We start from the raw sequence: 17,346 nt of genomic DNA, 5'->3' as shown, positions 1-17,346 counted from the left end.
TTAAGTGCCAATTGATAGAACATTTTAATCAGATAGAATAAATTTGACTCCAATTACAGTTCAAGTAAATTTTGCGCAATACCAGAAAGGAATTAAATTGTAGCGTTTGTAAATGAATCCGTTTTAAGTTTAACATCGACATGAAATTTAATATCGATACATTTGAGAGAAGTTTTTACAATACTTGGAAAAACTCAATTAAATCGATGGACCTTCTGGCAATTGCAATAGAATACAAAAACTTTTAAATCTTTCTTTCCACTTTTATTCACGAATGTTACATCATCGTGAAAGCGCATTTAAGTATAGAACCTTTTATTATTATATTACGACGTTATTTCGTTCAATGCATTTATTCATACTTCGATATTGATAACCTGATCTTGATACTTTGAGCACCATTTTCGCATTGACCGCAAAAACGACGCTTTGTGAATTTAATTCTACAATTTGTGCATTCTTTTCTACTCGATTTTTATTCTTTTTCATGAATTACATAGTTTGGCACTGCGTTGCTATTAAAGAAGAACTCTTATAAACTTTCATATGAAGAAATTTGTCGATGAACGCTGCGATTCCTGCATTCGCTTCACTGCTTATGGTTTGCTCACCTCTTCGACATATTGTATTGTTTAATTGATACATTTTCTGCTCCTCAACATCCACTGTCAACGCTTCACACGTACACAAAAGACACAATAGAAAAGGCAGACAAAGGCGAAGCTGCGGGGGCTAAATTTCTTTTTTTTTTTTACGCAATGTAAAATTTTTAAACTAATTTTAACGTAAGATTTTGTTAAAATTATTTAAAGGATTATAAGAACATTACAAAAATGCGAATTATACACTACACAGAGGGGGATACCACACATACACAAGATACATATCGGTAACATATTGATAAGAAAGCATCTTCTATTCGTCCATGTAAAGAAAAGCGCACGCGTTATCGACGGATTAACATGAAGACTCGACATAAAAAATGCGCCACGTTTCCCAGAAAGTTAATGATTTGTCTTTCAAAAAAGTTGCTTAAAGGCTAGTAACAAACTGCTGTATGAGCAAATTTGTGATATGCAAAATGAATGCGGGGAACATTCTTTTAGTGTCTTCTCGGACAAATGTGTATTATTTTTTATTCTTCTTTTTTTTCGTATTTTTTCTTATTTTTTTCTTATTTTTTGACATTTCTCTCTCCAAAACTTTCTTTTGGAGATTTTCCAAATCTTCTTTTGTCCTGTCTTTGTTTGTCCTCAACAATTCGTCCGCGGGGACACGTCCGTACAGAAAGAAGCTTATTGAATTTCCGCCCGTGTTTCAAACGGATTTTCATCGTTGCATTGATCGTGTGATTAGCGTGCACTTTTGCTTTAACGTTAGAGCTACCGAGACGACTAATTTCTATTATTTAGTCGTAAGTGTAAGGAGAAAATGTGAATTGATTAATTTAATCATTTGTAGCAAAAAAAATCTCAGAAAATGCACCGTTATAAATTTGATGATTACTTTAAAAAAATTGCCTTGTTGTATTGACTGCTCTTCGGTAGTTCTAATGTTAAAATCTGCCTTGATACGCGGAGTAATAATTTGCGCGACAATATAAATGGAGTTCTCGCAGATGCGCTATTTTTTTTTGGAGTGACGCGCGATAGAAGGGACTGCACAACGTCCTTCGCGAAAAAAAAAACGAGGAATCGTTTCCCGTCGCGCGTCGCCTGTAGACTCCCCGGGAATCATTAACGCGATCTAGGAAGAAGTATTGAACATCTCGTGTAACGGACATAACACCTACAGAACGTCGTCTAATATACGTAGAAAGTTTCTCTCTAGTCGTACACTTATGAAAGATCGTTCAAAGAAAGTCGCACTATCCCTTCCGGATCCTCTCGTGAAAGCTCACGCGCTTTTGTTCATTTTTCTAAAAAAAATACCGGTATTCACGCTTGATACGTCGCAAAGTGGCCACGCAATGTGACTGCTTTATGTGTTTAACTTGCACATTAAGTGAGCACATTGCATTGAACACTTTAGACAAAGTGTTTCTGAAATATTATCTAATATTTTAGGAATTGATATTTTAGAATGTTTGAGGTAATTTTATTTAAAAAAGTTTTATAACGGAATATGAGTCTTTTCTTTTTATAAAAGTTTCTTTATATAAGTTTCTTTCTTTCGTATATATACAGTCTCAAGTGAAAGTCTCGTTTGTTCCTCACTTTGCGTCTTTGAAACTTTTTATAAAGAAAAACGAAACATATAAACAAATGATCTAAAAAATCAACTACCATAATATTAGATAATACTCAAGAAGCACCTTGTGTAAGTGCTATGAGATAATTTTCTCACGAGGCAGTATAACACCGCCGCCACTTTACGAGATATTCGAGCGATATATACTAATTTCCCACACATGAAGGCATTCATAGAAAAGTGCTTTCATATACTCTTATGCTGCGCATCTTCCATCAGGTAATTTTCCACTTTCTTCGTTAAAAATATTTCTTCTCTATGTATAAATGCTACTTCGTTATTCTGAATAATAATCGAGAATAGCTTCAAAGGAGAGCTCAACGCGAGATACTCATCTTTTCGAGAAACGACCAACGTCATCCCGCGGTTTAAAGACAGAAGAATTATTATTTCTGAGATCTTATGATCCCTCTAACAATATATATAGATATATTGCATGGTATTAGTTTATTATACCTCAGTATAATAACAATATATACATATATATATATATATATATATATTGTTTGTTCCAAGGTACTCGTATATGGAAGATGCCCAAGGAACATTTCGTGAAAATTTGCAACGGATCCGAGAGAGTCGGTGGACCATTCGTACGATACATACATCGTATAATTCGTTAAATGCGCACCGTGCCCCTCACAACGGCGCTTAAGGATGCATATACATTTAATTTTCATTTCAACCAGATTTTTAAACAACCAACCATCGAAAAAACAATCAACGTCCCGCTGCCTTCCTCTCTCAACGAGCCAATTTCTAACGGTTTCTCTCGCGCACGCACACATTTTGTACTGATCTTCCTCAACCATAACGATTTAGTCACATTAATGTCTAACATTATTAGGTAGTTACCTTAACAACGAACTTACTGGCTAATACTTAACGTTACTAATAATATAGGTTGCCTCTCTTGACTTTCTTTTTAAGAAGACAGTGATGCTAAATACGGAAATTAAGAAATTGATTCTTCTGGATGGATACTTTCCGATTTAACGTTTTTTCATCCAATCTGACGTATTCAAAATATCTCGTTGTCTGTTTTTCGATCGACATTTTTTCTCCATTCACTTAATTTACTAAATTAATCAATCCACTAAAATAAAATGTTGCTAAAGATTACTGTGTAAAATATATTAAAATTTATATAGACTAAACTAAAAATCTTCTGACTTGTTAAATAATTCTATTACGTATTAAAAATTAAAATATTGAAAAGAAAAATTCTCGATTAAACTCAATATTAATTAAAAATGTTCCATTTCACTAAAAATTATTGAATCTATATATATAAAGAAATATACAGAAAAAACAAAAGTATTAAAAAAAATGACAAAAGTTTTTGATTATAAAATGTTTGATTTTGACGATAATGTGTATAAATCTCCTAATTTATCAATATTCTGCATTTTCTATACATATTCAAAGATACTCAAATGTTGTGAAGAAATTAATAGAAATAAAATAATTCAATTGTGATATATTTTATTACATACTTAAAAAAATTTTATAAAAGCGTAAAGTTAAAATATAAAATATGCATGCATTAATCCTATCGCAATTTCTACCTTCTCTTTGCGAAATTGGATTTCCTAAATAAAACAATTGTGATCAGCGTCATGCATAATTGCATTTGGAAAGAGATCTTTTGGAAACAAATCTTGCAATCCGCAACTAAATTGGAGTTAATTAAATTCATGATTTAATTTTGTAAAACTAATAAGACAGAAAAATGCATCTACCGTAAATTCGACTGATAATCGAATCTTCTATACATATAATACATACAATAAATAAGATGCATTAATAAAACATGATCGCTGATTATATCTGGATTTATCGATAACTCGATTCAATTCCATTCGTTACTCTTTTCCTTAACGATGCATTGTCGATCGAGTGTTTGGTCACTCAAAACATATAGCGTAGTTTTCTTTCTCCGGCGCAATATCTTACTGCTTCATTCGTGATGGAGAATAAAGATCTAAAAATGTCTGAGCTACATGAGCATTTCGTGTGTCCATCCAACCAGGAGGTACAATGCGTTACACAATAAAATTGTAAAAATTCTTATAGTACAATTTAAATATAACAGATAAATAACAACGAGAACAAAAATTATTAATCGAAGATAAAAGTCGCACGTTATTTCGACGAACATTGTAGATGTACTAAAATGGTAAATTACAACTCTTTTTCAAGAGTAAAATTGAGCGTTTGAAAAGTGATCTCGCAACAATGTGTCCTTTTTTCTTCACTAATTACACGGAGTGAAAAAAATCTGAAAGCGAAATAAGCTTTCATATATGATCGTCTATTTCAGAATCGATCGTAATAATGTGTGTAATGTATGTGTGTATGTGAAATCGAAAACACGTACAAGGCGGCATCGCGCGCGCAAAAACATTAACTTTCATCTTTCGCACATTGTCGATTATTTTCACCAATTAATAGGTGAGACTTTCCCCTCTCGTTTCTCTTCGCAAAAAATCATACCTCCTAGCGCAATTTACTGGTGGCTCAAAAATCTTGCCACGCGTTGCAAGTGTAAAAATTGCGATAACTTTTCCCACGGCAGCCGGCGTACTGTTCACGCTTGACGCAAGCGGAAACCTCGTCGAAAGTTTCCATTAAATCATCAGGACAACGCATCGGCGATCCTGAAGCGTCAACCAAACATGATAGCGTTCCTTGGCACCGGGTCCATGTGGTGCTCCAGCTTTACCAGGCGCACGTAATTACGGCCGTAATCCGTAAACGCCATTCTACCGTCCCAGTGAAGAGCTATGCCCAACGGACGGTCCATCTCCTCCTGGCCGGGTTTGTACGAGTAGATCAACGAGCCGACCGAGTTGAACGCTTTGATTGAATTGTGACGGGAGTCCGCGACGAGAATACTGCCGTCGTCGGCCGCTATAACGCCCTGGGGTCTCTGAAACGTAGGGGTGTTCTCCTCATTCTGCCCGTCGCCGGTCTCCCCGTCCTGCCTCTTGCCTTTCGTCTCCTTCTCGCATTTAAGTATGCGCATCTCCACCATGTTGTACTCAATTATCAATACGTGATGATTGTTGAAGTCCGTGACAATCAGCTTGCCCTCGTTGTTGAAGCAGATACCGCGCGGCGAGTCCAGGTACCTCAGCAGATGCGGTTGGCCGCCGAACATGCGCAGGGGGATACCCTCGGGGCTGAACAACTGAACGCGGTGGTTCCTCGTATCTGTAACGGCGATCTCGCAGGCCGAGTTCACCGCCACGTCCCACGGGTAACAGAATTGGCCCTGTTTTTCGCCGTGCTCGCCAAAGGACCTCAGAAACTCGCCCTCCATTGTCAGAATCTGAAACACGATGATTCCATTGTTGTAGTTTACACATCCATGTGGTAATCTTGATATATGCTTCAAAGAAAATATATTATATGAGAAGACCATTCATAAACGCGCCACGTGTCACCAACCTGAACGCGATGATTATCCTTGTCGACCACGATAAGACGGCGTCTAGCATCGACAGCGATTCCAGCTGGACGATTAAATTGACAAGGGCCATTGCCATAGCTCCCGAATTTCCTAATCAGTGTGCCGTCCTCGCGATAGATCTGTATACGATTGTTGGACCGATCGCTGATAACGATGTTACCCTCATTGTCGCAAATCAATCCCCACGGGCGGCAAAGATTGTCAGGATTGTTCTCGCCAAAGTAGCCGAGGATTATGACGTCCGTGCTCTTGACCTGCAACTCGTGCTTCCGGTTAGGGAGGCAGATATTGCGATCGTAGTCCGTTATCGGACGACCACGTGGGATCGGTGTTATCATCTGCTCGCTCATTCCGTACGGGAAGTACGATTGCGACGATTTGTAATCGCGATTCGGTAGACGGTCCCCGATCGTGCCCGGGCCGTTCACCAGGACGTTTCCCCCATTGGCGATCACGGACAGCACGTTGCTATCGGAACTTCTGAAGGAGATCCAATTCTCGTCTCGAGCAGACCGGGCCTTTGTCTTCCGGCTCTGACGAATTTGCCAGATCTGCAAATACGAAAAATTGAGAAAAAAAATTCAATATATAGTTAGACTCGTAAAATGTCAGCAAAATAATTAACGGCGATGCGAGTCAGGCGCGGTACGTGGTGCGCAAATGAAAAATAAATATGTATTTCAAAAGTAACGAACGTTTCGGCACTTCCTTTGAGCCAATAAATAAATCAATCAATCAATCAATCAATCAATCAATCAATCAATAAACAAAGTCTCATCCGATCCCGTCCTAGGATCAGTAAATAATATCTTCGTCATCCAAGCTCTTGTACATATGATAATGTTATTTATATTTTTAATCTTTGACCTGTTGACAAGTTGATCCGCGTCTCATTCCATCTCTAACCGCCATACTTGACACATTTTTTACTCACTATAATTATTTCCTAATCGTGCGATTCTATGTAATTTTTATAACTCTGTGACTACTGTCGATCCTGAGGTGAGCTTCCATCGTTTTTCTTTATATGTATATACAATAATTTCCGTACTTCAAAAATTTTACGTTTTTTTCGCAGCGGAAACTATATCCACTTTGTTCGTGCTTCCCAGCTCGCATAATACGAATTTTCTTTAAGGAAAAAGTCTTCCACCTCAGGTCGAGCAGAAATGTATTAACATCGTCTCTAACAAACACTGAAGATGACTCAAAAAAGAGCCGAAACGTTTGTTTACTTTTGAAATATATTTACATATTTGAAACATATTTATATATTTTTTATTTGCGCACCACGTACCGCGCCTGACTCGCATCGTCGTTAATTATTTTGAGAAAGAGAAGTTCCCAAGCATGCAGAACGTCTAAAAGACGTCTCTTTATCTGTCATTTTGTAATCATCAATAAAATTTTTTCCACTATTGAATTAAACAAATTCGAAATACCTTAAAAAAAATTTTTTTTTATATAATGAAGAATAAAGAATGTTGATTCAAATACATTAATCCAGTGATGAAAAAAAAGAAACATGAGTAGTTTTGCCTCGGTAGATAATTGCATTATGCTGTTAAGGGGAGAACCCTTAAATATTCAAAAATTCGTAATGTGCTAAAGTAAAAGTTAAATAAATTTGAATGATGAAGTACCTCGGCCAACACCATATCTTTTCTCTGCAGAAGATCGTCAGGACTGCACACTGGGGACAATCGCGCGTCATGAATGGCGCCTTTGAGAGCGTTGACGGCCTGCGACAGTCGTATCTTGTCCTCTTTTAGATTCATGTACTTCTCATGAAGAACCTCGTACTTCCATCGGCGCGTTTCCACAATTTGTTTAAACAATTTCTTTTCCCTCTCTTCCACCGCGGACCACATTCTACGTGAAAAGAACTTCACATCGGACAGCGCCTCTTTGGTCCTCTGATCTAACGCTGCAATGTCCAACTGCAAGAATAGCATATAATGAGCTATCTCTCTTTTCTTTTGGACGTATGTTTTTAACTTTTATTTTACGCTTATGTATATAGGTGCATTTATCTCAATTATAAATTCTTATTCCTTATTCAATCCCTAACTCTTAACTAAAACTTAATTTTTAATCTTTTCTAAAACGCCACGTGATTTAGAAGTCACGTGTTATAGATATCCGTGTACCTAATTTTTTTTTAACTCCATAATTTAATCAATGTTTTCCATTTACCGGTTGTATATATTATTTTTCTTCAATAAAATTTCAGTAGAGAGTTAAATTAAACTTTTAATCAATTTAACTCTGAATCTAATTAAAATTCTTTTGTTATGTATATCTCGTGATCAATAGAGAATTATAGGGTTTCTATAGATGTAAAAAAAGTAAGAAATAAAAATAATTAATTTTTTACTCCTATATATGAAATACTTGCTGCTGTATTTTCTTATATTTTTCAGCATTAATTGTGCACAGAATCAAGTTAATTAATTTAAAAGAAAGTATTCTTTTTCTTTCCTCTTCTTCTTACTGTAGAACTTCACCCCGTCAGAAAAAAAGACAACAGATCACTTTCGCGTCGACCTGGCAATTAATTAACTCACCCCCATATTTTCCATATCATCCGCGAGAACGTCGATCCCGAGGTAGGCCTCGTTTAGCACTTCTTCTGCCTGGCGCTGAGCGTTCTCGAGGAACTCCATAAAATCCACCGTCACGTGTTTATAAATGCAATGAGTGGCGCATTCCTTGCAGATGGTTTTGCAGCAGGTTTGACAATAAAGAAATTGAGTGCACGGATGATCGTTGCATTGATACGGCGACATCATGGCCCTCAGCGAATCGAACGATCGGTCCTCCTCCGTCTCCTTCGCCGCCTCCTCCTTGGCCGAGATCGCGCTGGACGCGTCCTCCTCCACATTTAGGCCGTGGGTCCACTGTTCGCCCGCAGGTGACTGCTGCCCCGAATAATTTTCCTTCTTTATTTCACTCGCTACCTCCAACTCCTCCGAAATCGACGGTATCAGCGGCAAATCGGACGAGTCCCTCTGGCTACTCGGGCTACTAGTTCGCTGCTCCCGCGATGGTACAGTTATATCGCTCTCGTCTTTTTCCAGCTCCTTCGTCATCAACGTTATAAATGATTCGTTGAGCACATCCCCCTCAGCGCCACGTTCCTCGCGTACGGGGGATTGTCGCCTGGGCGAAATGTCGTCCAGCAAATCGATCTTCAGAAGATTCATATTGAGATCTTCGAACGTCTCGTAGCCAGCCTGGCAACTCTCGCTTCGATAGCTGGCACCCGAGAAGCTCGGACCCGGCATGTCAGTCACGCTAGCATTTTCAAACATTCGAAAATACTCGAAGTGGTCCGGTGAGCCGGTGTCCAGCTGGTGAATCGGCGAATGGTTCGCTAGATTGTCATCCGAGGAGCTCGATCGACTCTCGCTCGAACAGCTTAGCGAACTGGCCAGCATTAAATTTTGACTGTACAGCTTCGGATATTCGTTCAAGGAATCTGCACGACTGAGGATCGAACGAGTCAACGTGTTGGAATGCTGCTGCGACACTTTTCCGGGAGGAAACTGCTTCGGGAAGCGATCCGGACTGGAGTCCGGAAACGACCGGACCTTCTTAGCGATGGTATACTTCTTTGGCGTAAAGTGTTGATCATCTTGCTTCCGAGGCTTATTTGCGAGCTGAAACAAATTCTGCTATTTACTTCACGTACGAATTCGGTGCTTACTAGCTTAAGATTTACTTGACAACCGAAAATTATATACAGAAATCGTTCTTGAAATGATTTCTAAAATTAGGCCATAACTTGTACATTGCTAGTTAAAATTGGGAACAGAATTCGATTAAATAAATTTTTTTGTTTGCCAAAGAAACATGTTACAGAAACTGACGTATTGATGGAATAATTTAAATATTATTACCAATTATTTGGTGGCTACCTACTTGCATGGGATGACGGTTACAGTCTATTCTGTTGCGGGGGGATTTTAATTGATTCATTGTGGTGGGCAAGAATTGTTGGTAAAGCTCCAGGGAGCTCTCCTGGGTTGCACGATTGAAAAATCTTGTTTTCCTGAAACAAGAGTTACGGCGAATTGTTGAAATACGACGTCTCGATCGTCATACTGTTTTCTTAAACTTATCAACGTACATTTTTCTCATTATAATTGTTATCTAATCGTGTTAGTGCACCGTGATTCTCGGAAGATTCACAGAAATGTTAGATTTATCTTATTATACTTCACGTTTATCTATAAAATTCATTTGAACTTTGGAAGTTTAACGGAATTGAGCTCCCAAGGGGAAGATAAATTTGTATCCGAACGAGCGAAATCAACAACGACGCGATCCAAGGAAAACAGACTTGAAGACGTGCTGCGTTGGGATTTTTTAAATTATTTTAAAGTAAAATTTAATTCGTGGTTCTCTCTTTAAATAAAATTTTATTCTTTAAAAGATTATTTTAAATTTTTTAAGAGATTACTTTTGCTTTACTGCCATGACTATGTAATACCGGTAGAAAATAGATAATTGTGATGACCTTTACATTTATTCGTAACAAAGGAAGCTCGAGCTTCGCAAGATATTTATATATATGATAACGAGATTCTACTCTTCGAAATTACAACGGTTTCAACCGTGGGCAAAATCAGCCTGCACTAAACGTGTCTCTGCTTTGTCAAGTGCGATATTTCGTATAAAAACATTTCGTATAACGTATAAATATTATCTCGCGACTTCATTCACTGTTTAATACATTGCTGTATTTGCGAAATTTGCACGCTAACGATGACAAATTCTGTCCTGCTAATTGGAAGCCGTAAACAAGTTTGAAAAACGTACGACGTTGAAGATGATTAAAATTGCATAAATGATAATTTTTTCTTTCATATTTATCGTAATGGAAAATCGATTGCAAACCGACGGAAGGATCTATTGTTGAAAAGAAGTGACGCGCTATAATTCAGGCGTTATAAGACGTGACTTCGCAATTGCGAGGTAAATCTATTATTAGACACTGTACAAAATTTGATAAACCGATAAACACCCGAAAACTTCGCTCCAACGATCGATCGCAATTCTTATCGGGTCCGCGCCTCGTCGATATTGATTCGATTTATCTGTTCTTCTCGCGAAACGAACCTTTGCAACGAATCCTGTTGACGTTTGAGCCACCACTGCCTTTCGTTCGCACCGAACGAAACTGATCAGGTCTCAGGTCTCGCGTTGTTGACAAGGATTTGTCTCGCGATCGTGACGAGGTCACTTTGTATGATATTCGAATTATACAGGGTGTCTTACTTTTAACGCGTTAACTTTAACACCCCATAACGAGACAAACTTGAGACAAACTTTTCTTATTACAAAATATCGATCTCTCTACATCACCGAAAGGGACAAACGTCTCTCTCGAGCTCCGAATTCATTACACGCGTATAACAAGAAATTTTAACGAGGTTTGGTCGCATATATACCGGATAATAATAATAAATCTGAAAATATTTCTCTCACTGTAACCCACTGTAAAAACTGGTAAACATAATATTTTCCAACGGAAATAAGCGGTGAATTAATCGCACAGAAGGATTATTTTACGTATTCCGATGTTAACATTTTGTGCGTAAACCATATTTAATTTCACCAGAGGGCCGTGGAAAGGTTCGCTCGCTTTTTCATATAATAAATATAACGAGCAACAAGTCCGCGTGTTTGTCGCGCGATGCTCTGGATTAATCCCAAAATCATATCCGTTCCCTCGCTTTGCTGGGAACTATATTAAAACTGAGATTAAAATCGTTCTCGTTAGTATTCTCTTTTTGCAGCGTTGCGAGGAGGCGACCACTTTAAAGCCATTATAAGACCAAAACGGTGGAGCAGCGGCGTTAATTTTCCATGACTCCGCGCATCTATTTAGAAAAATCAAATTTCAAGCTCCGTTCCGCGACGATATTTTTCTAAATATACGACGCAGGGATTTCGTGTAATTCGTTTTTTTCCAAAATCTCTAGAGAATCCACAAAAAACTGGAATATTATGGGGAATGGATAAAAATTACACAATCTTCTTAAGAGATTTCAGTGATTTTGCAAAATCATAGGTTCTGTCGGTGAAATTGTGCGTGAGTTAAGATTTTTATTAATTTATATTTATAAATATATTATAAATTATATATTGATATTTGTATTTACAATTTTTATATTTCACAATATCTCAGTTATTGATGGACCCTCCTAGGAATTTTGCAAAAAATAAAAAAAAAATAAAAAAAGAATTACATGAAATCCTTGTGACATATCAATATCGAGATGATGAGATTAATATCGACAAGGTCTTAATATTGTATAGTTTGAGTTTCGCTATCGCGCTCGAGTCCGCGATTTTTGGACAGTTTTATCGGTCAACTCTTCAAACACTTCCCATCTAAACAAACTATCATATAGCCATGATATTTTAGTATTAAGACTCTTTTATCTCGAAATGATTTGAAGAATCTGCCGTTAACTATACTGACACGTAAAGTCCGCGACGCTCTGACATTCATCTCAAGCTGACTAGACATTCATCTCGAAATGTAATGTATGTACATGTGCAAAGTATCCGACGGATTGTCTGCTATCGATCTGACACTATCAGCGTGCGCTCCTCGTGGCAGTTAAGAATCGAAATTAATAAAATTTGCACAGGTCGCATTCTTATTTTATTATTATTATGTTGTCTCACACAACATATCGAAGGCACTTTGCGCCTTTTCCGGAATGCTTCGGGGCAAATGATATTCCTGGATATTCCCGCGGAGGGTAATATCCCTGATGAGATCGCCATGGCGACCAAGGTCAGATCCGCTTTTCCTATCGAGGGTCAGGAAGACGGAGAAAGTAAAATGGCCGTGTACCTGGCTGCGCGTGTGTCGCGTGCCGTTTCGGTGCGAGCGTGCTAGCGCACTCATGCCGCCCTGCGAGTGTGGCGGGCATGCGTGATCCGGCAATATTTACCTAAAATACACAACGGGTCTGCTGTCAGTCGTGTATCGACATGGCTCGATCAAATTTCGCTCGTATCGAAATCCCTTTGTCCCGCTCGGCGTATCGATTTGCTCGCATCTCCGGGAATTTTCGTACATTTTTTTTATCGAGCAACACCGTGGGTTTCATTCCTCCAACGTGCCCTTTGTAAAAGTCAACCCTTAATTGTGATTATTGTGAACAAGCTGCCGTGAAATCCTAGGAATTCCTGCTTTCAGATATACGAGCAGAAAAAGAAATAAAGATGATCGCTCTCCTTTTTTTGTGCGTAGACACTTGCCACATTTCTTATAATTCCTCCAGCATTAATTGCGCATGCGGAATCAAGCTTTATACGTTTCTCTAAAAAGAAAAGAAAAACGATTGGTCAAAATTGAGAAATAAGCAGCGACAGTCTCAAGTCAACGTGAATCCTCGGCAAAAAATTCGTTTTTTTTTTTTATGTAATTTCGAATTTTAAATACATTGTTAAATTCGTAGTGTCAAATTACATATAATCAAAATAAGTCATTTTTACCCATTCCTACAGGTCGCTACTGCTTCTACTCAATGTGTCGTAATTTAATTAAACCATAATGGAGTTAAAATAATACGGTTTTGTGTTAAAATAAGAAATTTCGACACACACATGGTAGTTAAAATTAACAAAACGTTATTTAACTCGAAATATTGGCTTAAATTTTGTCCTTTAATATTTAATAGCGTACTTTTCGGACGACTTAAATATTTTATTTAAGTTCATAAGTCTTGCTAAACTCGTCGACGTCTAGAATTTTTTATAAGAACGATCGAAGTCCGCCGGCTTCGTTTTCACCGGCGGGCGCTGAATGCCACTTTCGCTCTCGTTCGCGTTTCAATGCCGCACCGCGGAAACCCTCCAGCACGGCTACGTGAGCAACGGGGAACCGCGAGAATCGTGACGTCAGGTACGATCGTAAAGGTGAAACGCGCGATTGATTGCGAGCTCAAGGACGGCAGACGTTTTACCTCGTAAAAACTACGCGGTATAACGGAGTAAATGGATGAAATGCCGACGAGGTAAATAAGCGAACGTGGTAAATGAGGCTGAAGTGGGCTGAAGAGAGCACGAGTCCTCACCTCTCGTACGTGCGCCCCTCCGCGAAGCAGTCGTACTGGCGTGCGGCGAGCATGCTTTCCCGGATATCTATGCTCGTGTATCTCTCCAGGATCAACGCCTTCGACGACTGGACATTGACGCAGTACAGCTGGCCCCTCGTGTCAGATGCGGGCGGGTAGAATCTCTGCATGCCTCCGGCTACGCGAGAGAAGGGCCACGGACCCCCGTGGCAGCGGGTAACTCGGCTAACTGGATGACGGGCCGCACCGTTCGTCGTAATGCTTGAGCTCGACTACTTAATCGCGTCGAGCACGCTGGACCCAACGAAGCATCGACTCCTCGCGTTTACGATCTTTTTGTTACTATAATACGATCTTTACGGCGCGTAATGTCGGAAAATATTTTAACGTTTTTTATGACAAATCGTTTTTTAAACGATTAGTAAAAATTATGGCTTACAAGTAACTGATTGTTTTTACAGAATTGAGATCTCTCTGATAAATCTCGAAGGGTGAACAGGCCAACTGAGTTTAGGCCCACTGAGCGTTTAAGGAATAAAATTACGAAAATAACGTACAAGTAACGAAACGTGAATATTGCCGAAATGGCAATCAGCACACCGAGCTTTACCGAAAAAGCGTTTGTGAACAACCGTTTTACGTGCAAAGACCCACTGAACTTTTCTCACTTCTGTCGTTTCGACGTAGAACGTGCGATCTAGGCTGCGACGCGCAAAAAACACGCGGACTAAAAAAAAAAAAAAAAAAAAAAAGAAAAGAAACAAGTCAAAAGGTTCGAGAACAATCGTCGGGACGCGATCGCGTATGTTCCGCGAGTTTCCCGCGCCGCATTCTCGACGAGCGTCGGCTCCTGGGCGAGATTCCCGCGCGCGTATTTTTGGCACAAGGATCCCAGGTGGTTCGCCCGGGGGAGGAGCTTCTCAAAGGGAGACAGAGAGCGAGAGAGAGGAAGAGATATAGCTTCGGAACTCACTCGACGTGTCACACGTCAGCGGAAACCGACCGGCGGAAAAGCCGCGGAGCTGCACCACGCGGACGAGCCGAGGAGAGCTTCAGAGCGATTCGCTCGTGGCAGGGCGCGTGCCACCCTCCGTCGTGCCGAGAGGGTCGCGAGCCGAGCGGTGCCGAGAGCCGGGAGCCGGGAGCCGGCGCGAGCGCGCGAAGGAACAGAACCGTCCGCCCTTTACTCCGGCTCGCTCTACCTCTGAATCACCCACGTCGCCCACGCATCGCGATGCCGGGGGCTCTGCGTAGGTGAACTTCTCTCTCGCGGAGAGACCCCTTCCCCGGGCGCAGCGCCATGCGGTTTCCTCGCGGTACGCCTGCGCCCGGAAACCATGAATGGAGGCACCCGCTCAATGCCGGGCGGCCATCCCAACCACCCCCCACCTTCGCCCGTCGACGACGACGACGGCGGCGGCGACGGCGACGACGACGACGATGACCTTCAGCCGTCAGCCAGGGTCGATCGGGCAAGTCGGGGGTTTCATTCCCGAGGAACAGGTGTTGCGTTCGGCGCCGCGCAGGACCGCGCCGCGGTCAATCCTCTCGCGCGAACACGTCATGGATCGTTGATCATCAATGAATCTTTAATTGGCGCGGATCTCTAATGGCCTCTCGCCGCGATAAAACGGGAATGATTTATGCGGCAGGATCGCGCGCAAGGCCGTCGAGCCGGCAATAAAATCTGCATTAACGTCATTGTCAGCTGTAAAAGCCCTCTCGTCCTGCAACATTGTAAAAAAAATCAGAAAAGAAAATATCGAACGCCAGATGTTATATTATTAATGAAAAATACTAAATTATTGACGCGCCGTCCAACTATATCTATACAGTTTCCCTTAGGATTTCTACGAATAAGCTCGGAACCTTTTTGGCTGATATCATCAAACATTTAAGATCCTAAAGATTTGGTCTGATATAGAATCATTTTTTTATTACAGATCAAGACCCAAATTATAATTTACGACCTTTCATTGTTTTCAATCTTCTCCCATCGTTTGCCTTCTCTTTGTTCCATTTTACGCGGAAAAACGCGAGTAATTGAATGCGAATAAAAATTCAAAGGGCAAACGAATCGTTTGTATCGTTCTCTGTTGTCCAAATCACCCTACATTCGCGCGATGCCGGGAAAGCGAGTGAACGGGGGTGGGGGGGATGCCAAGAATTAGTGGGCACAACTTTATGAATGGGCGGCTTGGGCGTGAGGGAACGCGTGGTGGAGGGGCAGCCGTGCCGCTTTAACGATCGAGCGCAACCCCCCATCCGCGCCTCTTTCCATCCCCTTTCCCTCCGTCTCGCTCTCCCGGAGCCCTCTCTCTCTCGCTCTCGATTCATCCCCCTCGCCATTCGTCCCCCCTTTCTACGCGCGACTCCATTCTCTTCCTCCCTCGCCGGTTACGCTCACACGTGCGACTGCGGTCGGTTACAGGCTAGCCGTTCATAGACGAGGGTGCGCGGGGTGTGCGCAGCGCACGTGTGCAAATCCCCACGGGGGCGAGTCGCGCGTGCACGCGTGCCCCGCGCAACGAGGGTGAAGATGGGGCACTCTCGCGCGGCTAGTCGCGCCGAGCGCATCGGATGACAATCGAAATTGGACGCCAGCCGCCGGTGAACTCGTAACGGAATGTATCGAATTTAGTTTTGATACTGAAGAAGTTTGAAATCGAAGCCGCATATTGCGATGGGGTACCGTGAAGGGAGAGAGAAAATAACGTTATTAGCGAATATAATAGCGTACGGCGAAATTAAATTTCGAGCGGAACAAAATCTCAATTACGCGGGACACGTGCGAAAAAATTCTTTTGTGGATTTTTTGATGACTGAAATATCAAGCATTCATCCTGCTTTTAATGACAAAGTTACTAAAGTAACTTTGTCATTGAAAGCTTTCTTTTAAAACAGAAAGCAATATTTACCGGAAAACGGTTCGCTTGTTAAGAACTTTTCTCGTGACGCAGCCCAGCTGTAGCTTAATCCAAGAATACGCGGGAAAAACGCGAACACTCCGCCAGGAAAATTAAATAGAGTGTTAATTTGGTCTAAATTGAAATTTTGTAAACAAAGAGTAAGGAGGAAAGAGAATTCTTAAAAACAATTTCATGAATTTCAGGCGTAATATATATCTGATGCGTACAACATCCCTTTCTACGTATATTGGGTGATATTTTAAGGTGGCTTATCTTACCCCTAATAAAAGATTAACAACTGGCTTCCGGAAAGCGAGCGTATCCTTAAATTTCATCGAATTCCACTTCCTCGATTCCTGGGATACGATAATTCGGGAGATACTTAGACTTCCCCTCTCACCATTGATCGTTACGGGCGCAGCGGGTATCGTGGTTCGGAGGGGTGAAATATGCCCGGTGTAGGTGGCTGGGACATCGATGAACGAATGTCCCCCACCACCCGGCGCTAAGAGTAACGTGGGAGTTTCCAAGGTCATCGCAAGAGCAAAACGTAGTACGACGCCTCCGCCGAGACGCCTCCGCGCACGAGGCGTAGGCGTGGAATGTAATA

The 17,346-nt window shown here is 40.8% G+C and overlaps 1 protein-coding gene across 4 annotated transcripts; it reads right to left on the bottom strand.

Annotated features, from left to right (window-relative positions):
• Positions 1-1,921: 1,921 nt before the first annotated feature.
• On the bottom strand, positions 1,922-15,543 carry LOC143905015 (uncharacterized). 4 transcript variants are annotated; one of them, XM_077420095.1, is made up of 7 exons: positions 13,828-13,958; positions 12,700-13,071; positions 9,650-9,779; positions 8,293-9,387; positions 7,369-7,665; positions 5,704-6,276; positions 1,922-5,584 (listed from the first exon to the last, which is right to left on the bottom strand). In XM_077420095.1, the coding sequence occupies exons 2-7, from the start codon at positions 12,825-12,827 to the stop codon at positions 4,919-4,921; spliced, it is 2,889 nt and encodes a 962-aa protein (XP_077276221.1). In that variant the 5' UTR covers positions 12,828-13,071; positions 13,828-13,958; the 3' UTR covers positions 1,922-4,918. The 4 variants fall into 4 exon arrangements, with proteins under 4 accessions (XP_077276221.1, XP_077276222.1, XP_077276220.1 ...); XM_077420096.1 differs by lacking the exons at positions 12,700-13,071; positions 13,828-13,958 and adding exons at positions 9,858-9,957; positions 10,850-10,884; XM_077420094.1 differs by lacking the exon at positions 12,700-13,071 and having other exon boundaries at positions 13,828-15,543.
• Between the last annotated feature and the right edge of the window lie 1,803 nt (positions 15,544-17,346).

The sequence above is a fragment of the Temnothorax americanus genome, unplaced genomic scaffold (assembly GCF_048541705.1).
Source record: "Temnothorax americanus isolate GAGA-0224 unplaced genomic scaffold, ASM4854170v1 Scaffold6, whole genome shotgun sequence".
Lineage (NCBI taxonomy): Eukaryota > Metazoa > Arthropoda > Insecta > Hymenoptera > Formicidae > Temnothorax > Temnothorax americanus.
This window is presented reverse-complemented; position numbering and strand designations above follow the sequence as displayed.